Consider the following 25697-nt stretch of genomic DNA (forward strand, 5'->3'; position numbering starts at 1 on the left):
GAGTAAAAGAACGCTTTATAGTTCCCTAAATAGAAATTTGAAATATTCCCTAAAATTGTTATTAAAGTAGATTATTTTAACCATTTCTAGACTTCAATTTTCACATATTAATTTTACTGCTGCAGTGTATTTCCTCTGCGTTTAGATACGAGTGAAAAATAATCTTAACTATTAAAAATTGAATTATTCATGAATTCCTTTCAGATTAATCTAATCCTTAAAGTAATGCGAGCTATTACTATCAATTGTGATGAGCAATATCTTCAGGATATTGAAGAACAAGGAATTATTCCAAGTAGTGAGTCGACTGATCAATTGTCTAGTTTTGAAACTTTACCTCGATTTAACATTGGAGATTATAAGGTCCGAAAGATATTTACCATCCCTAAGAATATTATTAAGATTACTCGATTATCTGCTGAACAGCGTAGCTCCCATCATGTCTCTATGATTCGAGCTATGCTACGACCTCTACCATCCTTTGGCCATTTTACAACAACCATGCAGGATAAGTTATGTAAAATTGTTCGACATGAAAGGTAAGATATAATCAGCAAATTCTATTCTCATTTATAAGGCACCATAAATTTTAATATTACAATAGTTCTCTAAATCTATAGATGAAGAAACAGAAGCTTCTTAGTCCTATTAATTTCCCTTTAAATTATATTTGCATCTCGAATGAATTTTTATTGTCTTAATTATACAGCTCATGCATAACCTTATTCTTACTTAAATTCTCAATTAAAACTGATCTAACTCAAGGTTTCAACGAGGAAGAATCATTTATAAACTTGGGCATTATAGTGGAAGTTATTACATGGTATTTTCTGGTTCTGTCTGTTTATTAAATCTGGAAGCGGAAAACGCTTTGCAACGATTTCAAGTATTACGTCGTGGAGAAGGTTTTGGGGTACTTTATACCAATTGATCATAATCCTAAGCTATTCAAGATTCTTAAATAATAATGCTCATTTTCACTCCAAACATTACTGTAATGCTAATTCTAAAACTCCATCACAGTGCTTTTCTTTTTTATTTCCGTGTCTATGCTTCATTTAAAAACACTACTGATCGATGCAACAAAACCTTAGTATTGGTATAGCTATAAACTTATTTCTTATATTTATAACATTCCATTTTAGGATTCAGCTTTTCTTCGAGGCGGCAGGAGAAAGCATACGGCGGTTTGCTTGGAACTTACCGATCTATTAGTTATTGATCGTGATGATTACAACAAGTTCGATATAGATAAACATTTAGAGAGGGAAAAAGATTTTCAGTATAAATATTTCAGGTACATGAATTGAACTGTGCTACTGAAAGTATCTTAAAAAATTCTCCACTCGATAATTTTATGTCATAAATATTTTTTTCAAAAAATAGCCCTGATCGTTTTTATCCAAAGATCACAGTGACCACACATTATTTTACAAGTTTTTAATATAATATTAGTGACATGAGATTATCACTTGCGGGTAATACGCGTATATAACCAACTCTTTTTAATTCATATTAGAAAAATGGATCTCTTTTCGAGTTGGTCTGACAATAATATAAAGTGTTTACTAAGAAATCATGACTTAATCGAGTACTATTCCAATCAAGTTATCGTAGAGGATTCTAAGCAATCAGAATGGATCGTATTTATCTTAAAGGTATTTATTAAGCTATATTTTCTTTCCCAACCGGTAATTCTCAGTATCCAACCTATACTGTAGTGTTATTTAATTTAATAATAATCTTCAGCAGTATCAATATAAATTCCCAATGTAAATTTTAGGAAAATTTCTATATATAAATTCTATTAAATACTCATTTTACAATATTGGACTTTTCTGCCATATTACCTCTTGATGTAAATTACAGATTAAATACGCTACTGCCCCTGATATCCTATCAGGATTTTACTAGTTTTGCAACTAAACTACAAGATCAATTTGATGAAATGGATGGAATACTGTACTAAAATATTTTTACAGCTAGCAGAAGAATTAATAGACACTCACGTATACAGTAGAGGTTTAAAAGTAGTCTTAATCGAAGTAGTGTGTAACATCAAATCTCAGTCTCTAAAGCGTACCGTTTCCAGCTGATTTATAGCGTTGTTGTGGTTGAAATGATCGTGATATAACACATCATTAAGTAGTTTAATAAATTCTATTCTGTTTTCTATACGGTAGTATATCCGTAAAGATTTCTTTTGGTCAAAATCATTCTATCCATGATTTGCGTTAATAGCTTCAATTAATTTGCATGGAATGCAGTTCAATGTTAGATGCTTCTAATAGCTTGAAATCTAGTTTAAATTATTTTTAATCTATATGGTTGTTGATTGGATTTAATTCCTTTGGAATTGATGTATGGAAGCTTTCCTTAACAATGTATGATATAAGACTATCAAATTGCACGTATGCAATGCAAGCTGTATCAACAAACAATTCTATCACTTATCCATTTCATTAGTTATAAGTGTCAAGGAATAATTAGAAGTCAACTACTTACTGTAGTAATACAACTTTTAAATATTGTCTTTCTTACATCTTTAGGGCAAGTGTCAACAATTAAGATTACTTAATTTGAGCCAACTTATTGATCATTCAAATGAACAGGGAATGAACAATGCAAGACGGCAATATAGTAAGTGATGATGTAACTACTTATGAAGGACATTATACATATTAAATATGAAGTCAGCATCTTTTTATCTACAGTAGCGTTAAATAATTTTATATGCAACTGCTAGTTTAGTAAAATTACACGTAATACTTTATGGAATATAGTATCAACGAGACTATATTCTATCATTATTTAATTTTTAAATGGGTTTATCAGGGAAAAACTGTCATTAAACGACAAACCCAAGTATAACGAGATCTGAAAAATATCCTGACTATTACACCTTCTACCTAAGAAATATACTATTACATAAATGATTTTTACAGTATAACCGAATATAAAAACTGTCTGGTCCATGACATTTTTCATGTATAAGAGAAAGTTTACTGCAAGAATAAAAATTTTTGCCAAGGTTTATTTATTAACATTAATATAGCAGTTCATTAGGAAGTAAAGCGAATATAAAACTATATCTGCAGTAGTCGAGAGTTCATGTACTACTAATACAGTAATAGGAAAGCAGAATGTACTAACAATAGGCAACTTTACCAAATTAATATATCCATACATGTTTGGTTTATAGCACTAGAGGATCTGCATACTAGAAGAGACAGTGACAGAAGATTTAGAGCCAATTCTATCCGTTTTGGCAGCTCCAAAAATAGAGAAATGTCCTTAAATTCAAGACCATCGTGGATTCATGAAGGGCCTCTCGAAATAGCTTACTTGGATACAAGTAATAGTAGAAGGAAAGAATCTATAGCCCATTATATCAAGCATGTTCCAATACTTCATCGTCCAGACGAGTTAATCAATCCTAAAAGGCCCCAATCCATTTCCACATTTCAAAACAGCCAAAAGACTCAAATGCTATCGAGTAAAAGGTTAACTCAATATATTTTGTTATTTCTTATCCAATTTAAGGCTAATGAAGATAGTTGTATCCAATTCTCATCTAGATTATTATGTAGTTTCGTAATACTTCGTTTTGATTTTCAGTTTAACTTTCTAAACATCTTCACCCTATTTTAAATTCATTTACCTAGCTTACAATCAAAAAGTAGAGATTTTAAATTGCAGTCGGAAACATTCAGGGATGAAGTCAAAAATGAGCTAATAGGCTATAACGCATCGTACTACTATATTGATAAGCAGATTGAAAACTCTGTAGGCTTAGTTAAGAAAAATATACATCGTTATTTAAACCACAGCAAGCGCAATTCGAATTCCAAAAACGTTCAAGTTTATGTTAATATTGGTTCACTATCAGAGAAAAGCTGTTTCGTAAGTAAACTTAGATCTATGACCTAGTTCAATATCCTGAATTGACATAGACTCTAAATTATCGTAATAACTTTTTACTATTTTGAAATTAACCTTTTAGGTAAATATTTGAGGTCAAATTATAATATTATTCTACCTAAATTAGGGTCTGGATGCTATCCTTGACGAAAACACTATATCCTTGGCTCTTGTATCAAGTGGTTGTGTCGTCACTAAAATATCAAAATCTCTATTTCGATTATTGACAGATAAAATCACATTAAGTAAAGCAGAAAAATTGCTGCATAAAGTACCGACAGATGAATCCTTAGCTGAGTTGTACTGCATCGATTATCAATGGCGAAGTTATAAAAATGATGTTTTATCATCAGTTATGAAAGCTCAGAAGGAAAAAGAAGAAAAATTGGCATGTAAGTTGCAAGGGTAATGTTATAAAAACTTTCCTCCTTAATTTCAAGAATTTTAAGATCCTGTAAATAAAATATTTAGTTCTTATTTGTTCCTATTTAATAGGTGATACAAATGTACTAGCGGTAAGAAGAGCTAAATCTGCCCATTACAGGCCCACATATTCTAATCAAAATCTAGAACGAGAAAGTTCTCTTCCTACATCGCAACAACGCAGAACACGTTCTTTACCCACAAAGCCGATATTGCCTGATGGAGCTATGCTTACTTATAGTAGGCCAAAGCCTACTTCAAATCGTACTTATTAAAAATTAAATAATATATAAGCCTTAAAAATATTGTTTAATTCATGCGACATTAAGTATTTCATAATACTATTTCTTTATTACTGATATTTTTTCTAGTACTTCGAATTCATGTATTTTACATATGACATTATGTTTCTGTTCTTATTAGTCTCTAGTCGAATAATTTCATGATATGTATAGAATAAACTGTAAGTCATAATGATATTTATAGATTATTTCTACCATTTTACCTTAAAGTTGTAAAATCGAGCTCGCTCCAAACCAATTTATAAATTAAAAATTTGTAAATTGTACTGTAAAGGTCTCGAGCAACTAGCAAGACTGAGATAGCTATATATTATCCTATTTCTTCTTCTTATTATTATTATCAACTTACTGACATACTGTAAATTATGCAATAGATTTATAATGGGATATTTCAAGTATATAATTAAGGCATAAATCTGGAATATATCGTAACTGAAGTAGAAAATTGCCTGTAAATTTTACTTCTTAATATTGGAACGATACTGTATATTTTCCGCTATTTTCATCTTACGGTTATGCACTAATTTAATGACACTATTTTATATTTATATGTAAACTTAAAATGGCAATTTGCATTTTTACACGTTAATTTTCACCTAAAAATATTATTCCGATTTAGTTTTCATCCTTTGCATTTACAAATTGAAAATATATTTAATATCAAAGTAAGAGTACACTAGCAATTAATAGAATCCGATCATGATGAAGATTTTAGAACTGTCATAATATAAATACAACATAGAATATTCTCGTTACTGCAGACAAGCTATCTCAAATCATGCTTGAATTAATTTGAATTTCATTAAAATTTTTAACCTATCATCTTTGCTTAACGAAGAAAGTTCTTAGAAAAAGCTTTATAATAGATTGACTACGAACAATTGGTAATTCCTGACTTATATGATATTTTTTATTATAATGCTACATTTAAGGTTCTGTGATTTCGTGCCATGTCTTAATTTCCATCAAGTTGAACTTCGATTCTCTTTAGGCTTAGATAGTGAATTCTTAGTATAGCATCTATCAAAAAAATCTTACCTATAGTAATGCGATGGGAATCAATGACATTATGTGCTTTCGAATTATAACCTTTTGACTAATCTATGGAGTTGATAATATAGCACTGTCAAATCATCCTGAAAAACAGTTATGAACTATTTCAGCTATAATTGGTAAACGATCAGTATTACATATGCTACTGCATGACAAATCACTAGCAAATTCAGATCTTCGAGAAGATTTAGAGGTTTAAAAATTGAGTTGATCACTCGTAAAGACTCAAATATTGTTGCAGCATACTTGTTTCTTTAGGGAGGAATTTGGAGTCACATTTATTGGAGAACTAATCGAATTTGTACTTGCATCCTACCATAAAGGAAATAAGGCTACTTCGCGATTTTTGATTAGAATAGTTATCAAATGGAAGATAGATTGTGTACCATCTAGTAACAATAGCTCTATCATCGATATATGATTACAGAGGCCAATTTACTTAATATTAATATACATAATCTTTTAAGTGTACGCTGTATTGAAAGTAAGTAATTTATTCGAATATACAAGCATTTCTTGCTCCATAGATTAGCAAAAGCAAAAGCTATTTTAGCACGAATTGACTATAGATTGTAAGCCATTTACAATCAAGATTCTATTCTCTTGAATAGCCATATAGGCTAATTGGCAACCGAAATTGAAAATAAATATAAATACAAGATCACAGGTTATATTGCGGTATAATAGAACTTACATCGTTGCTCAGCTTACCAACAATAAATTTGAAGGATAGATACATTTAGTCACAGTAATCTGTCGTTTTAGTACATATTAAATAGAAACACGTAATCGATCTTCGTAGTAAACCATTACTTAAGGAAATGAAACTAATCTATTTTTATGTTCAATCAAATCAATTATATCAACCATCATAGTTTTCATTAAAATTTACAGTTGAATTAAGGAACGGGGAAGAAACATTTGTTAAAGTATAGACATTAGTTTTAACATAAGCGATAACCATTCATCTTGAAATTACAACAATCCACTATGTAGTTGGTTCATCGATAAGCATTATTTGAATATCCATGACGTTTGTGTTGGTTAATCCAGTCACTATCAGATCATCACCATTATTTAAAGTGGAAAAGAAAGTATACGAATCATTGTTGGCCAAATGATGTCTGGCTGTATTAATATTATTGTCACAGAGTTGGCCGGGATAGGCAAAAGCACCTGCTGCTGGTGTTGGACCATCTTGTCCATCTGTTCCGGCACTAAGTAAGACTGCTGGGCATTTCTTGTCAGTCAGATTGCTGGCTAACTTACTTTCAAACATTTGAACTGAAGCTGACAATGCAAACTCTTGGTTTCTTCCTCCAACACCGCTTCCTTCTACCCTAACAGTTGTCTCTCCGCCACTGAGAATACATACTTTACGGCATAGTCTTTGGTTCTCCAATAGCATCTGGCAGTATGTTTTTCCTACATCTTTTGCTTCTCCACAAACAGTGGTAGAGTGTATGGTGGCATCAAATCCTAACTGTGATGCTTTCTCAAAAGCAGCATGGATTGCTACTTTATTTGATCCGATTAAAACATTCTGAACATTATTAAAGGTTTGCTTGTTCTTAGCTATATCAGAGCATGTTTTGCCAGAAAATAAATTGAGGACTGAAGTTGGTATTTTTTTATCAATAGATAAATTTTTTATGATTGTGAGGCAGTCTTTGTGCGATGATGAGTCCTTCACTGTTGGCCCCGAAGCAATAATTTCAAGGTTGTCGCCAATAACATCGGAGACGATAAAACTTATTACCTGGTATTATGCGTAGTCAACAGATTGAGATATAATTTAAAATATTGATACTAGTGATAATCTTTAATCGCAATGTGATTTGCCTGGAAAGTAATAGCTCCTTACCTTGGCTGGATTGGCTGCCAATGCTAATTTTCCACCCTTGCATGCAGACAGATTCTTTCGTATCGTGTTCAGTTGAAAAATATCACCACCCGCATTGGCAATAGCTTTAATCGCTTGCAATTTCTCATCCAATGTTACACCTAAGTCGTAATGATTGCTATATTAGGTTATCACTATCCATTGCAAAATCTAATTTTACCAAGTATAGTACTAAAAAGAATTCAGCAGCTGTGTTAGGATTATCACTCTCCATTCAAGTGTAGTATTGTAAAGACTTAAGCTGCTGCATTAGGTTATCACTAACTCTTGCAGAATTGTATATAGATGTTAGAATACTTAATAGAAATGAATTGAACTACTGTATGAGGTTAACATGTATCATGGAACAAATGCACGAGTATATTCGACAGATTTAATCCAGTATAATACTGAAAAGATTTGAACTGCTATAGTAGGTTAGCATCGTTCATTGCTCTATACGGTTTTAATAAGCAGAATATTACAGAACTTTACCATGTACTGGCAATGGAAATAACGCTGAACCACCTCCTGTCATCAACACTAATAGTATATCATGCTGACCCAGAGAATTGGCCATCTTCATGATGGAATCCGCCGCCATCATAGAATTGGAATCTGGTAAGTTTTTCCTTCCACCCTGAATTATCTGTAAATTCGATAGAGCTGGGGTTGAGCTACCAGCTGGTACACTAACAATACCATCGACTAGATGATCATGTACAATAGAGGTAACTGCTTTAGCCATGGGATAGACACCTTTACCAAAAGCAGCGATGTAAACATTTTTTTGCAAAGGATAAGTAGCATCGCCTACATGCAAGTATTGGCTACATGCAGATCGTCGGATTGCCCTTTGAACCAGCGTCTCCGGTGCTACCGCTTGAAGTGCAGCAGTTAGAATTTGTTTTGCATTCTCCTTTAAAGTTCCTAGGCCATCATGGCAAGATTGGCTATAGCAACGAGCAACTGCATGTCGAGGGAGAACTGAGAAAAGAGCTCCAGGGAGGTAACCACAGTTAGCAATGACTTTAAAACCAATCGAGGAGGAAATGTGCACCATAACTGTGCCTATCGTCTCCAATAATGAATTCAGCTACAATAACGATACTATTCCCAATTCAGGAGCTCATCCTTTGGAGACATTAACTAAAGTACAAGCTATACTTCTAGCCTTGATTGCAAAGATACTCGGCCATGATTGATGGGGTTGCTAATGGAGACGAGCTCCTGTCTGACCTGGTCCTCGTCTAGCTCGCTGTTTATGGTGTCTGTACTGGCTACTACTATAGACTATCATAAACATTGCTCCAAAATACATGTAACAATATGGAAGATAAGTGGTATAGCCTGGTCTATGAAGGCTCCCGGAGCGCCCAGCTTGTACGTTTGGCGCCTATACTAAAATTATCTGGATACTCAAACAGTACCTTATGTCAACCATTTTCTGTCACATGTACAATATATTGGCTCAAAATGAAGACAAACCAAGCTGTAGCATAGCATTTATAGCCAGTAGCATGATTATTTTCTCTATCTATCAGCAGATAGACGCCATAATAATATCCAATCCCGATATATAGCTGTCGGGATTTCATAATAATGGTTCACCAGTAATATTCACCATTCGAGCTCTCAATAACCAAGAAGATAGACGTTAATCTATCACTAACTTCCGATATAGTAAGTATAGTATTATTCGATGATCGTTGTGACAATAATCAACGGTAAAATAATGAAGATTATATCTCGGCCATCTAAACTGGATTATAGAGAGATTATCTTAACTATAAGTAATAGCATTATATGTCCTGTATAGTGTACACGTGATGGAAACCGTAAACTAATCTACAGAACGAGTTGAATAAACATTTAAACCTTAGATTGGATATATATATATATATATATATATACTTATATACAGTAGCATAGGATTTATAGCCAATAGCATGATTATTTTCTCTATCTATCAGCAGATAGACGCCATAATAATATCCAATCCCGATATATAGCTGTCGGGATTTCGTAATAATGGTTCAACAGTAATATTCACTATTCGGGCTCTCAATAACCAAGAAGATAGACGTTAATCTATCACTAACTTCCGATATAGTAAGTATAGTATCATCCGATGATCGTTATGAGCAATACTCAGCGGTAAAATAATTAAGATTACATTTAGGCCATCTAAACTGGATTATAGAGAGATTATCTTAACTATAAGTAATAGCACCATATGTCCTGTATAGTGTAAATGTAATGGAAACCGTAAACTAATCAACAGAACGAGTGGAATAAACATTCAAATCTTAGATTCGATATACTTGTATTCGTTCTCATAATGGAGAATAAATCATACAATCTCAAATTGATCTTATGAGTTTATTCACACGTAGGTGGACAATCAACAATTAAATTGGTTAGCCAAAATTATTGATAATGACGAATAAAGAAAACATCGATTGAACAGCAATGACATCAAAGTTATAAGTAATAAGTGGCTTTCTATTTGTAAACTGGGAAAACTCAACTCGAGGCTGATAATCGAGTATCAATACAAACTTTATAGAATAAAGTTAAATGCTACCATGTATAAAATCATATTCCAAACTAAATAAGAAACTGTAATATAATTATTAGCAAAATTTTTAGGAAGGAAGCAAGCGAAAAATCATACTCAATACTCATAGGTAGAAAGTTTTAAATAATTATGAGTATCGATGAAATTTTTAGTATTGCATTCAAATGTAATGAAACTAAAATGAAACGGGTACATAATCAACACGCAGCTGGCTGGAATACAATGCAGCAACAAAGATTGCAATTATACATTCAAATTTATGCCTATTATCGCAATAAAAAATTATAAACAGGTCAAGAATTGAAGTATTTGGCATCCCTTCCGTATCAAAGCATAAATAGTATAGTCAATAGGCAAAATACGACATTTTATGTATACAACATAACTACCAATGACTCTTAATATTGAGAAACGAAAGAAAACAGTTATAAACAAGAAAAAATTATATTAATTAAACTTAAATTGATCGTGAGCATTTGGCTAAGCTCCCAAATACATCTTTATCAAATACTTTATAATTACATCTTGTTAAGAAACTAAGTATCAAATTAGTATTTTGACAAACTAACGGCATTCCATAGGGCCGAAGTTGTTGAACGTGATTGGTATAATTCCCAACTATCATGGACAGGATCATATTTTTCAACTAAATCAGAGTGGTATGGTTGATTCTGCGAGGTGAAATCTGCGATATAAATTTATACTATTAGTAGTAGTCCTGATACACCTATAATATATCCATTTGGTTGTATTTAAATATCTTAGTTTTAACTGTTGATCACTTATTTTGGTAATCATAAGCTAATTTCATCTATTTTTCATAGGATCGAAATAAAATGTAAAAAAATAATATTACCAGTTTTGTAAATTAATTAAAAACTGACTTACTAAGTGTTAAAAGATGGTTGGTAGTCAAAGAAGGGTTAGCTGGAAATGAATTGGAGAGAGTTAATATTACGCACTCCTAATGCAAATACGTATGAGAAACAAAGCTAAGCAAGTAAGTCATGGTAAAGCTCCTGTTAACAATTTCATGCTCAATAAATCACACAAGAACGCTTTATTTGCTTTAGTCATGAAGGGATAGTTGAAAGTTGAAGTAAATGGATGATGTGAATGTGCAAATAGTCATTTATGAATCGGTTGCACTTACTACTAGCCGATATTGGCAGCTGATTTTCATTTACAAGCTAAGATATTTACCAAATTAACAAACCTATTCTAGTTACTGAATTGTAATTGTGTATGTCATCACTTAACAAGTCAGTAATTGATTCTGCAATTAATTTTAAGACATGAATTAGCAAATCGCTATCCTTGATGAATCTTCAAATCAGTAGTATAATTTTGCAACCAACCATATAACGAATATTTAATGAATTGATAAATCATCAATTTATTGTAGCTGCTAGTGTTTGTAAATGCTTGCACCTGACAAATCAGTAAGTGATTTTAGCACTTAAAGATGTTAATTTGCAAAATTGCTATCCTTGATGAATTCTCAAATTAGCAGTTCGTGCTACTTTTTTAATTAATTTGCAAACGTTCTTACTAAACTAATGGACAAACTATTCGTTGAGTTTGTATACTCAATTTTTGTCGATGGTCGTATTTGATGAATGGATAAAGTATCAATACTCGTATATTTTAGTTATAGTTCTTCATTTGCAAATCTCTGTACTTGGCATTTATATATTGACAAATATAATCATACATAAAAAATTTACCTCCACCAATCGCCCATATTTCTCCTTTGTAGGCAATATAATTTGCATGACTACGACTAACTTTCATAGCGCAAACTTGAATCCATTTACCTTTATTTTCATCATATTTTTCAACACTACATAGAACATTATTGCCATTATAGCCACCTAATGCATACAATTGACCAGCTAAAGAAATTAATCCGCAACCTTCACGAGCCTCATTCATAGGCTTTCCTTCTACCCATTTATCATCCTTTGGATCATAAATTTCAACTGTATTGGTTAGTGCTACACAAGTTAATTGACCTTCTGTTCGACCTCCTGCACAATATAAACGTCCTTCATGAACTACAGCACCAAAATTAGCTCTAGCCGTTAGCATGGAAGCTTTTTTTGACCAAATTCCATTATGATAAGCATAGACATCGGATATCGAGGTAGTATTACCATTGGGAGCTACTTGGTGGTTTTCGTTTAAGATGCCACCAAGTAGATAGATAGATTCGTCTAGTTGACAGACTCTATGCGAAAAGACAGATATTGGCATTGGAGTTATGGAACTTCTATTGGTCCAACTATAATTATTAACATTTAGGCAAGACACATCAGTAAAGTTATTGACAGGGATAGACGAGTAACCGTAATTGTCCATTTCAAGAGTTCCACCTACATAGCGAAGGAGAAAAATTAGTTCTATTAATAAGATACCGATGTGATTACATTCATAGTACTAATCCAATAAAGCCTTAAAAATGAGATATCGTTGTTGTAAATGCTGTTATGTATGTAAGAATACAGTAACTTGTTGTACTGCACCTAACGTGTTAGTATAAGATAAGGTAATGAATTACTAAGATAAGGGTATAATACGCCATTACAGCTATACTATTTAAATGCAGTAAATCCTAAATAAGAGAGACTTTTCAGTAAGCTTACTAGTAGGAGTGTATCAAAGTTCCGCGTGCTAACGTTAACGACTAAGAGTGGAAACACAACGAATGCTACTAAAGCCTAAATAAAGTTTAATTTTATTTGAATCTCCATTGACGACACTTATGAAACATCACGTTTTGAAGATCTTCATTCAGTTTGAGGAATGGCAGCTTAAGAACAGCCATGCTAGTGGATTGGAAAATACAAAGCTAGACTACTTGAGCAATAGCGAATTTGGTTAAAATATTTCCTGAGTATGAGATAGCTGTTAAAGAATAGCAATGCTAAAGGATTGCGAGAGACAAAGCTCGACTCGTAGAGCATAGCCAATTTGGTTGAAATCTTTGCCCAGTATGAGATAGCTGCTAAAGAATAGCAATGCTAAAAGATTGCAAAGATGCAAAGCAAGACTTGTTGAGTAATGACTGATTTGGTTCAAATCTTCTGATTATGAAATATAGCTACTAAAGAATTGCAAAATACAAAGCTAGGCTAGTTGAGCAATAGCTAATCTAGTTGAAATCCTCATGCAATACGCGATATCGCTATTCAATGACATCAAAATACGAAGCCAGCTTAGCTGAGCAATGGCTAATTTAGCCGAAATCTTCGCTAAATATGCATTATCGCTATTTAAGAACTGCAAAATACAAAACTAGGTTAGTTGACAGGTGGTACCTATTTAGATAAAACTCCATTGCAGTTCAATGAAAAGCTAATAAGCAACTCTTTCTTGTTAATGATGAGCAATGGAAAGATTAAATGGGTTAAAAAGTAATTTCTATATCATTGGATTCTGTCGTATAGCAATTATATAATTACTCATGAAATTTTTAAAGTCTATTATGGAATCGTTGAGGAATGGCTATGGCTATACTTACTATATCGCCGATGACGCCTTGATGAATTACCGTAGTTATTGGAGTTATAGCTGGCTCTACCACCAAAGAAAAAGATTTTCTTTCCCAAAGCCAGAACTGCAAATTGTGTCCGGGCGAAATTATTATCAGTATATAATAATTTAGCGTTTGGTGTCAGATCAGAATAGACAAACAAATTTTGATAATTTTGTTGTTCTAGAGTTAATAGAAGAGTGTCATGATGTTCTCTTGGTTGTGTTTTAGCAGAGAAGAAACGCTCGGGCATAAAATGATAATTTTTAGCTCGATGTAAATACATTTGACATTGAAATTCATGAACGATAAGGTCTTCACTTTCCACTTTAGCAATTAAAGTTTCAACCGGAATCAATGCTAATCGGACACAATTTAATAACTTGGGTAGTTGTTCATTTCTTGCTTTTAGATCCGATCGAATCCATTTCATTACTGCATTAAAGACACTAATTTCTTCAATCATTTTTAAATGAGGCATAGGTAAGATATTAATTAAGTGCTCGTAGGACATTTCAACAAATGAATCGGTTTCGACAATTTCCGAGAAATGGTTAGCGATATAATTATCCGCCGCTTCGCCTAATGCTTCAAAATGATGAAATTGGGCGAAATAACGAATTTCCAAGCAGTTACTTGGAGCTAATAAATCGCTTATAAATTGGCAGCATACATGAACAATTTCGTCGACACCGAGCATTGACGACGTGACGGCTACACTTTGGACATTATTGGTATTAATTTCAATTTTACCTCGATAGAAATAATCAATTAAGATAGCGACTGCTTCTCGATCGGCTTCTTTAATTTCCACACTATTTTGTTTGCTTTCAGTTAAATTGCCGGTAAACATGGCATGAAAGTAAGTACTATTGCTTGCTAACACGATACGATGGCAATGGTAAGTTTGATGGCCGATTTTCACTTGGATATCACATAGTTCTCCATTGGTGTATAATTGATGTAAAGTTTCGATTGGAAATTGCGAGCGTACATAATTGAGAACACTATCCGACTCCATCTTGATATTTTCAACTTGGCTTGGTTTAATAGTAAAAACTGACTGGAATGGCAAGGGATCAACTAAAACGAGTGTGGATAAGCAGAGCTAGATGATCAAGTAATGCAAGCGTGCTTAGCAACCTGATCTCATCGTTTATGGATGTTGTCTCGGAATGAAGGATTTTGGATGCGCTTTAATGGAGCTTTAAAATGAAATCGAAGGCACTGACTGTAATCTTAAAGTTTTTCTTGACGAAGCTGAGAACTAAAGGTGATTATCCTACAACTAATTTAATATTCGATCGAGCGATGAGAAATTGGCGACACCGAGAGTTTCAGAAAATGTTGACCTTAGTGCATCGTTTATTGGTATAGCAATCATGGATTTCCTTTCTTTTATTAATGAACGTTTTACGTCCAATCGACAACGATAATTTCTCTCTCTAATCTTTGCAAAGGATTTTATCCCACTTTAGACCAGAAAATAAAAGCAACTACTCAATTCATTTACTGTTGCTTAAGTTTGAAAGTTTGCTGGAAAGCAATGAAATTTTTATCCGCTTTGATGAATGATTGTAAGTGAAATGGATCGTTGCAAGTTTATCCAGGCTAGGTCAGAAACTAAAAAGTGACCACAGAACTGATGCTCTACTGTCCTGTTGAAGCTTGGAAATTTACTGGAAAGGAAAAATGGGCAACACAGGTCGTTTTCTCAGAGTTATGTTAATGTTGTCTTTAGTTTAGAGTTTGTTGATCCAGTGATAACGGCTAAATACTCTTCCCACTCTAGACCGAAAAACAAAAATAACTACACAATCGAATTGGTGTTACTTAAGCTTGACAGTTTGCTGGAAAGCGACGACAATTTTTTCCCACTTTAATGGATGCTTTGCGTGAAATGAATCTCCAACCTTTGCAAATTTAATCCAGACTAGATCAGAAACGAAAAGGTGAACACAAAACTGTTTTTTTACTGTCCTATTGAACAAGCTTGGAAACTAGCTGGAATGGCCACCACGGATTATTTCTCACAATGTTGACTTTGCTTCTGAGTTGTTGATCCAGCGATGGCAGCTTTGATCCACTTTATTTAACGGCTTGCATAAAATGGATCTCCAATCTATGCCAATTTATCCAGGCTTAAAAGCGCGGATATACTGCCGTTTCAGTTTGGAAGATGATGGAAAGGAAATGGGCAGGCAATGATTGTAATTCACAATATTAATTTTAATTGTCTTTTCCCTCACTTTAATTTATAGTATTGAACCTCCTCCCCAACATAATGTCTGGAAAATTCTTCCAGACTAACCCTCAAAATCAAAGTGATTATAGCACTGAGTTCCTAGTCCAATTTTGCAAGATCGATGGAAAAGGGATTGGTTGTAATAAAAATGGTTTTTATGGATAATGGATGATGCTATTCGGTACTGGATTAGATAGAGAATGGCTGCTGTTAGCGTCCTTTCATGCCACCTACGTCGTATTGAGCAATTTAATATGGAAGTCAATTGAATAATCAATCACCTTCTACTTGAATGGCTATTCTACCTTTGAAATTAGAAAATGCTTGAAGGCAAAGCAAAATTTTGACCTCTGACTGCTGTTGCAATAGATATTCTATCGTATTTAATAACGTGGCTGCAAATCATGGACGAGATCTGTTGCTAACTCTAGTATCTCTTATTATGACCTATAATTGTAATTGAATAATTAGATAAATTAGCGCAATTTCAAAGCCTAATAATTCTATGCTACTGTTGATCAATTGCATGATCATGGCCAATAATCCCAATATAGACCTTAGGATCGATATCTATGTTGTCAAGTTTTTAATCCTTTCTTCCTTACCCGTGTCACCAAAAAAACTCTAGGATAATATTATTTTTACCTTGTGACTTTGTTGGATGCCATGTTGAAATTGCTTTTGAAATCTTTTACTCTACCACTTTCTAGACTATCTACAATCCGATCAATTTATCCAGTTATCCTTCCATTGGGGAAAAATTAATTCTAATTTGGATCAAATCACTCGAACAACGATTACAAGAATAATTCTGTTCATTTTGGTTGGCTTACGTCTGTGCTGGAAGGAAATTCTTGCCATTTAATATGGCTTCTCAATATCGTAGAATAGAATAGCGAAAGGAATGGAGATTGAGGATTGATTTTGACGGAATCTTGATGAATTTCAACGGTAATTTCCCGTCCAAGAGAAGGAATTCAACCACTATTTTATCGTTCTAGATCACCTAATAGGTAAAAATAAATGGAAAAACACATTGTTAACCTTGATATTAAACCATTTTGTATGGCTATCAAAGTTGGTTATTAAATAGAGATCAATTTGCCAGAGGTAACTCTTGTACTGTATACTACGTCATTGGATCTCAATGTCTCCTATTACGTTGATAATATAGAAGGATTGGCATGTTTTGAAATGCATTCACCTTTCTATCTACTTTCTCTACATAAAGTAACAATAACAAGACTAAAGATTGTAAAGAACTTCTTTCACCTTATTCAAATGATATAATATCCAATGTTTTCCCATAATAGGTGTGACTATTCATCATGCAAGCCAATACAGTAACTAATTTAATGTTGATTAGGGCAGAACAACTATTGTTTATTAAGTTATTCTATTCTTTTGCCCAGTAAATTAGCTTGCATAATCAACAATATGACTGCTCGGGCATATTGACGATCAAGATGATCCACCATTATTTATATAGGGCATCCATGGATAGAATGAATCGATACAGTATGGAGAAGAGGGGAATATCAAATCATCATGCAAGGATAATTTATCCAATTTATAATTGTAGATTGGATTCAGTTGCTGTCATGATCATGTCTAATAGAAATAAAATTGATCCACGGGTATGAGAATTGGATTAATCAGAGCAACGATCATTTATTGATTCTATTCCTTTACCGGGGAAATCAGCTTGTATTCTAATCTATGACATTACTACTAGGCCATATTGACGATAAAGAGGATCGACAATTAATTCTCATATACGTTGTATATAACCAAGGATTACTAGAAAAGAGAATTGTACGAGTTCTTGATATAGGACATACTATAGGTAGATATCATAAAGACGCCTAGATAGAGCATCGATCAAGAATAATAATATTCAATCATCATGACGATGGACGACTAGAAAAGAGAATCGTAGGAGTGCTTGATATAGGGTATAGGGTATACATTCGTAGATATCATAAATACGCGTACGAGTCCTTGATATAGGGCATAGATAGATATTAAAATACGCGTAGGAGTCTTTAATATAGGGCATAGATAAATATCATAAATACCGTAGATGAGGCTTGGATTAAAAATAATATTATTTTAAATCATGATGACGATTGACGACTAGAAAAGAGAATCGTAGGAGTACTTGATATAGGGTATAAATTTGTAGATATCATAAATACGCGTAGGAGTTCTTGATATAGGGCATAGGTAGATATCATAAACACACGTAAATGAGGCCTGGATCGAAAATAATATTATTTTAAATCATCATGGCGATTGACGACTAGAAAAGAGAATCGTAAGAGTGCTTGACATAAGGTATGGATCGATGCCATCAGTATGCGTAGATGGGTAGGAATTGAGAAAAATAATATTAAATCGTCATGCAAGGATGATCTATTTAATTGCAGCCGTGATTTGGATTTCAATTTCAGTCATAGATATGTCGAATAGAAATGAAATTGATCACGTATGAGAAATGGATTAATCAGTGCAAAGATTATTTATTACGTTATTTTATTCTAATCATCAGCGCATGAAGAAAGTAAACAATAGTTAAACTCTTAATTTTCATTGCACGAGCAACTGAACGACATTTATGGCGTATCCAATTTCATTTTTATCCGTGATACAACTCTAGCATCAAAGGCATTGAAAAGGACGGTTAAAATTGAATTTATTGAACCAGAATAGAAAGACGTTTACGTCAATAAAAGGAATCATCACGAACGTTCTATCCTCTCATTGATTAAAATTTGAAGAATAGTAGTAAAATTCTCATCGATCATTTGATCAATTGACACTATATCTATTTAATAGATGAGGATTGAAAATATTATAGCTGAAAATAAAGATATATATTTCATTAAAAATAAAAAAAATAAATGATCATCACGAACTATTTCTCATTTTAATCACTACTTATTCATCAGCGGATGAAGAAAATGAATAGCAGTAACCCTATCGTCGATCATTCGATAAATTTAATTTTATTATTGTTAATCAATATATAATTCAAGATCATTTTTATTCGTGATAGAAATCTTCTATCTTATCGATATCTATCCATTTCTATGCTTATATATATGGAGCTATCATCGCTTAGTCTATTTATGTACCATGATGATTGTTCAAATAGATTAGAGACCAAAATGGAAAAATTGATTACACAAGAATGCTAATCCTAGCGTACTATTGGTTTACTCCTTTAACTAGCCATGTTGATTTTACATCCACGTAAGTATTGATACTTTACATGATTATTATCTAATGATCAAGATATTTTAATATCTGCTCAAAAATGATGACTTCATGAATGACACAACTTGATGAATAATTTTGTAAAAGACTACTACTAAGAAACAAAAAAGGCTTATTCTATGTTATAGTCTAGACTTGATTGTTTATATTTTTTGGCTATGATATCGACGCAATCAGCAGGACTACTCATAAATTGGCCAGGAATCAAGCTAAGATGACAAGATGTCTATTCTTTACTTTATAAAAGCATATCTTGTGGCAATAAATTCCATTTCAATAGCATTCATTGAGAATAGGATATCAACAAAGTGAACTAATAGTAAAGTAAAAGATTGTTTTAGAACAGCCTTTTATAATATTACATCCTCATATGAGAAGCCAATACAATTGACTTGATGACGCATATTGTAAATTAGAATTAAAAGTCAAATTCTTTCCAGATAAAAATGACTTACGTTGTGATGGATGAAGGCACAAGCAATAACATGCTACCTTATGACCCATCAATATTGGTTCTAATTAGAAGCTACCTGTCGTTATGAACGTCATATTATCAATAAATGATGGATATTTTAAACGGGTGGAATGACAGGATCTCTCAGTCAATGGCATTGTCACTAATTTTAGTAGGAGTTTCATTACGAATACCAGTAATGAATTATGTACATCTTAGTCATGTTCGCCTTTTTTAAATGGGTCAGTTATTTGTTAAATGACGGGGAAGTAAGATAATGAACATTAGTTATATTGTATTGAATGATGATTTAAAAATAGAAAAATGTTATTGCTCAAGAGATGCAGAGAGTGAGTTCTTGATGAAATTATTGTTTAACATATCGATATATTAATAAGATCAATTGATCGGATCGTGAATTAAAATAACAAGTCTGTCTACTACTTTAAGATTATAAAAGGCTACTGTTAATTAATCTTGCAATGTGTTCAATATACAGTTGCGCTTAGAGTTCAAGCCAAAATCTAGCAACAGATTCCTTTCATTTGTAAATTTAGAATGATAAGAGTTTTACTTTTAGGGCAATACAAATGAAAAGATGTTTAATTACGTACTCGTATGTAAAACTCATGGCGGAATATAAGAAAAACATCTTTCATCAATAAATCATGGATGATAAAGTTTTACTTTCACGACAGATAGAAATTATGAGATATTTAATTCATATGTGTAAAGTGAAGTTCACACCAAAGTATGAGGGCTAACTTCTTACATTAGTAAATCGAAGACGATAAAGCTTTACTCTTAGGATGGATAGAAATGATGAGATATTTAATCACATACGAGCATGTAAAATTCACACCAAATCTAGAGGTCAACTCTTTGCATTAGTGAATCAAAGATGATAAATTTCTACTTTCATTGCCGATAGAAAGGATGAGATCTTTAATTATACATACGTATATAAGTTTATTCCAGATTATAGGGGTACCAGTTTTTATCAGTATATCAAGGATGATAACATTTATTTTTAGAGCAGATATCAATGATGAAAGGTTTGATTATGCATGTAAATACAAAATTCGTGAATGAAATTTATTTAGGGAACTAAAGCTTTAATTTTAGCTTTGCTCCGATATAAGATTGGTACAAGTAAATTGTATAAAGATGAATACTAATTATCACATTCCCATAGAATGTCAAGAAATCAACGATTCGATATTTCACAAATTTCGTCAACAATGATATTAGTATATCTTCGGTATTTTCATACTTTTTTAATGGTAGACTTATACAGTAGTATGGACTTGCCATCAATTAATATAAAAATGGATTTATAATGATACAAAAAAATTATACTGTAATGAAATTGATAAGCAAGAAATTTCAAGGAGTATGATAACATTCACAACTGAATTATCTGCCTATCATTGATGAAGTCTGAGAGACGGTGCATTTAGTAAAGATAGGTTTTATTTACAACTGGCATGAACAGTATACTGTGTCTGTACTGGACGTAGTAGGTAATAGCAAATTTCCTACTGCATATAGTAGTGCGCTTACGCAAGCATTTGTAGACATAATTCCGGAATTATAGTTTAGACTTTGTTCAGCGAACCCATATATTTATTCGTACTTATTTGACAATTCATTAACGATCTACTGTATTTCAGCATTTATTAGCCGGCTTGATCGGTAGATATTTTCCAACCTAGAGACTTGCAGGATCTCGATTGAGAACCGGTAGATATCTTCCAATTCACCCGCTACTCATGTATTAATAACAAGCATGTGGAGGATTCTTTGTGAGTTCTGGTCATTTCTAAATAGCGGGATATACTGCTATGACATAATTTGGATTTACAGTTTCTAATTTAGTACAATAGCCTTTGTAATAATCACTCAGTACGAAATAATATTTTATCAACAACGCAAGGCAAAGTTAATAGTGTTGAATATTGATCTTAGCCTTGCTGCTGCGCGCTCGATCCGTATGATTTGTGACAACATCAGAAAGATTTTACGTACCAAGAAGAATTTACAGTTACAAATGCGTTATTTCATATTTAAATTTAAACACATTAACCTACAAAAATCACCTCCTCCGGAAAAATAGGTGTAAAGAATTTTGTAGTTGCAAATGCGAATTAGGTAATATTGTCATTCGATTACTACTGGAAAAAATTCCTACATCTTCAGTATTAATGTTATTGCGTCGACACTACTAATACAAAAGAATTATTAAAAGAAAGTTTTCTGAGATTACCGATACGATAGCCACTTCGTACAAACTTTTTTAACATGCTAGTAAATACGCGTATACATGATAATTTTTTAGTTATACACTCATTAAGTAACGACTCTTCCGTCACATATGAGAACTAAAATCTAGCCAAATATTTATTATGAACTTAATTCAAGTATCCCATATAAGTTATGACATTGGAATAAATAGAATATATTTGGTTCCAAGCAGAGTTGGTATACAAATTTACTACATAGAATAAAAGCCTTGTGTCCGCCCTAAATCAGCAAATACCGAGTCTACTTCGATTTACAATAACGTTTCGGCAACAGAAATAAAATTAATGTTAAATGATACAAATATTTTAATACAATTTCAATTGTCGACTGCTCTACGCACAAGACATTTAGGTTGCTGTGCTAAAATTTTATACAAGAAAACCGGATAAAAATTGAGTGTTGATTTATTGATTGTGTTACATTTTGACAATCATTCGGAGCTCCAGGTCCGGATTTATGATAATGTTGTCTCTTTTTCGCCAAATCGTACAACAGCAACATTTAACGTAAATTAGATTACAATGATACAGGATAAATTAAAATTTCATAAAGCCGATCCCCACTGACATGGCAAATTTAATATCGAATTATGAAATAGCATCATCATAATACATTCAAGATTACACTCTCGATAAACCTCACGCTTCATTTCGTATCTTATTCGAAAACCTGCCTTGCTAAAAAGTTTGGCGATCAAAAATGATTAGGAAGAATTATAAATCATGACCACAGTCTTTAATAGAAAGTCAATATTCATATCTACTAAGTTAAAGCATGAGTTATCGTCCAAAACTAATTTTATCCTACAGTATTAAATTCTTACCTATTTTTTTATAAATTTTTGACTAGTTTTACCAGTCTTTTTCTTACGTCGGCAGGCATTGCAAAACCATGCGTCTTCCTCTTTTGGCGCAATTTCTAAACCAACACATTTACTATACGATAGAAATTCATGGAGAATTGATCATTTCGAAAGCAGCATAAAAATATACAGCAGTAATGAATTTTTACTAACAAATGAAACCACTTCTCGCATTCATCGCAAAATACCATTGATGATCCATCATCCAAAAGATGACAAACTGGACAGGGATCGTAAGAATTCGAAGTTTCGGTAGCCTTACCAAATTAAAACATAAAATATTAACATAATAACCCAGCATAATAGGTAATTCAATATGACGAATTTGTCAAGCTATCCCTTAAGCATTAATTTGCAACATAGCTTATTACATACATTGTTCGCAGTAGAGATTGTTTCATCGACAATTGCCTTTACATAAACAGGAGGCAGAGATGGTTTCGATTTTACACTGTCAAGTGGTTTGCCTTGACTACTTTTGTTTGATTTACTTTTCGTTGCCTTTTTGCTCCGATTACTTCTGTATAAAGTTAGCGTAAAAAGATTTGTCACAAGTAATGCAGTGTTTACTTATTTACGTGTATTGACGTACTTTTCTTCAATTTTCGATTTTTTTTCTGCTTGTTTATGGATCTTTGCAGAACCAGGCTTGATATCTTCAAATTCAGATTTTCGTTTTTTTGATGGCGTTTTAACAGCTGAATTGTCGGCGATACCTGCTGGAATCTATACAAGAAATTTCATGCCAATTCGTAAGAACTCAAGCTATTAACTTATCTGAATTTTACACTGGCTATTGACTTGCCTTAAAGCTTAATTTAGGCCGCTTAGGAGATTCTATTGACTCTGTACCAATATCACTGATTTTTCTTTTCTTTTTCGGTGTTTCAGGTTGACTTTTCGACTTGGGTACATCTACAGTAAACTGCGATGACGATATATTGTCAATGTTAGATTTTACCAATTAAGAGCATTTGAAATAAAAAAGCTTAACCTTAGAATAAGCATTTTTAATGGGTTTGTCTTTCAATGTCAGCTTAGTAGACATATCAGCGCTAGTTTTTAGTGCAGGTTTATCTTTCTTTTTTCCAGCAATTTTAGATTTCTCTGATTTACTTTTATCTAACTTGGTTTTCGATTTCAAGCTGATATTCCCTTTAGAATCCTTCCTTTTAATATCCTGACTTTTTAAAGCCTTCTTTTTGTTATCATCTGTTGTATAGATTTTACTTTTACCCTCAGATTTATGCTTTCTTTCACTTGTATCTTTGTCATTCCCTTTACGTTTACGTTTGCTTTCAGCTTTAATTTTACTACCACCTTTGAATTTGTCTTTACCCTTGATTTTGCCATCACTTTTGACTTTGGTTTTACCTTTACCTTGAACATTGCCTTTATGTTTGCCTTTAACCTTTTTTATCTTATCCTTCGGTTTAGCTTTCATTTTACCCTTTATCTGATCTGTAACGCCGCTCAATTCGTCGATATATTTCTTAACCAATTTTTTTTCCTTAGTCTTCCCCTCATTGCTTCGCTTTGTTTTCAATTTTTCTCCATCTGGACGTTTAACCTTGCTGACTTTACTGTTACTTACGTTAGCAACATTGCTATCGGATTTAGCCTTGTTAGTTTCAGATTTATTCTTATTTGGGGATAATTTGGCAGCTTTCTCGATAATCTCAACACCGGAAAATGATTTTTTTTTCTTTTTCTTTTCATCCACTGAAGCTGTAATCTTAAGAACAATATTTTTCATGGTCTGAAATTAAGAAAAAAATTGCGGTAATGTCTTCAACTTACTGAGCATTGCTTATCAAACAATCAATCAATCAATTAATTAGTAGAAAGGTAATTACCATGACTTTCTTTGGGTCAACGAGAGATGATTCAGCTGCCGTAGGAGAATCCTTGGTTGTTTTCATTTCTGACTTACTATTAGAAGGCTTCAGTTTTGATGCAGATTTCACTTTAGTTTTATTGATCGATGCGGCGTTGCTCTTCAAGATGACATCAGGTTGTATTGGCTTATTCGGTTCAGAATTGGTCCTTAGAGGCTTTACCATCGGCATAGACAATGTTGTTGGTTTCATTTCAGCTTCCTTGCTACTAGCGAGAGAAATGGCTCTGTTGTTAGACATGTGCCATTCTTTTCGATCACTGGTATAAAGGGTGTCTGGTCGATAACGTTGCCTTAAATCTTCAATTTTATTTCGTTTATTAATTACAATAACTTCAGGTTCATTTTCAATACTATCATGGCTTTCCAGATTTTCGGCCTTTGCTTGATCATTCACATCTCTTTTTACACTATCTGTAGCATCGTTATTTATTAACTTGGTATCTGTCTTTGTAATATTTTCATCTATTTCCATCATTTCTACTTGTTTGGTACCTACTATTTACGAATATAATGGATGTTATGTCATCAACAGGTCAAAAATTGACAACTAATGTATAGTAAGGAACATTTTTAAGCAGTTTAGATAAGAAAAAGTTCACGGTGTTATTCATCAAAGTAGCATTATATACCCGTGTGCCGTAGTATGACTAATGACTGAAAATTAATTCCAATTGTGTAACTGATGAGTTGAAGACTGTGTAGATTTGCAAAATATATTGTAGGAGGCAACTACATCAACATGACTTACTTTCGTTAAGGTCATGATTGGGTGGGTGAAGATCAATGTGATCGCTGGCATTGGATTTTTGCTCGTCATCGTCCTCTTCAAGGTAGATGATTTTATCAGGTACAGGCACTGGAAATGAATAATATTCTTGGCCTAAAGGAACCACATCGACTTGACCAATGTATTCAAGGACTTCTTTCAAATCGATACCAACATCGTCAAAAGCCAT

General features: G+C 32.8%; 4 protein-coding genes across 4 annotated transcripts; 1 reads left to right on the top strand and 3 right to left on the bottom strand.

Moving 5' to 3' along the window:
• Positions 1-225: 225 nt before the first annotated feature.
• Positions 226-4619, top strand: TRIADDRAFT_56895 (uncharacterized protein; the record flags this gene model as incomplete). Its single annotated transcript, XM_002112619.1, has 9 exons — positions 226-539; positions 766-913; positions 1146-1297; positions 1520-1658; positions 2550-2640; positions 3203-3503; positions 3666-3903; positions 4049-4313; positions 4417-4619. The coding sequence occupies 9 exons, from the start codon at positions 226-228 to the stop codon at positions 4617-4619; spliced, it is 1851 nt and encodes a 616-aa protein (XP_002112655.1).
• Positions 4620-6687: 2068 nt separating this feature from the next.
• On the bottom strand, positions 6688-8644 carry TRIADDRAFT_25450 (uncharacterized protein; the record flags this gene model as incomplete). Its single annotated transcript, XM_002113052.1, has 3 exons — positions 6688-7458; positions 7564-7703; positions 8077-8644. 3 exons carry the CDS (start codon positions 8642-8644, stop codon positions 6688-6690), a joined length of 1479 nt encoding a protein of 492 aa, XP_002113088.1.
• A 3165-nt stretch (positions 8645-11809) lies between these two features.
• TRIADDRAFT_25548 (uncharacterized protein) lies at positions 11810-14718 on the bottom strand (the record flags this gene model as incomplete). The annotated part of the gene is made up of 2 exons (XM_002113053.1): positions 11810-12378; positions 13941-14718. The coding sequence occupies 2 exons, from the start codon at positions 14716-14718 to the stop codon at positions 11810-11812; spliced, it is 1347 nt and encodes a 448-aa protein (XP_002113089.1).
• Positions 14719-22802: 8084 nt separating this feature from the next.
• TRIADDRAFT_56898 (uncharacterized protein) lies at positions 22803-25697 on the bottom strand (the record flags this gene model as incomplete). Its single annotated transcript, XM_002113054.1, has 7 exons — positions 22803-22914; positions 22995-23098; positions 23217-23361; positions 23434-23567; positions 23836-24600; positions 24698-25233; positions 25490-25697. The coding sequence occupies 7 exons, from the start codon at positions 25695-25697 to the stop codon at positions 22803-22805; spliced, it is 2004 nt and encodes a 667-aa protein (XP_002113090.1).

The sequence above is a fragment of the Trichoplax adhaerens genome, genomic scaffold (genome assembly GCF_000150275.1).
Source record: "Trichoplax adhaerens TRIADscaffold_5 genomic scaffold, whole genome shotgun sequence".
Classification (NCBI taxonomy): Eukaryota; Metazoa; Placozoa; class Uniplacotomia; order Trichoplacea; family Trichoplacidae; genus Trichoplax; species Trichoplax adhaerens.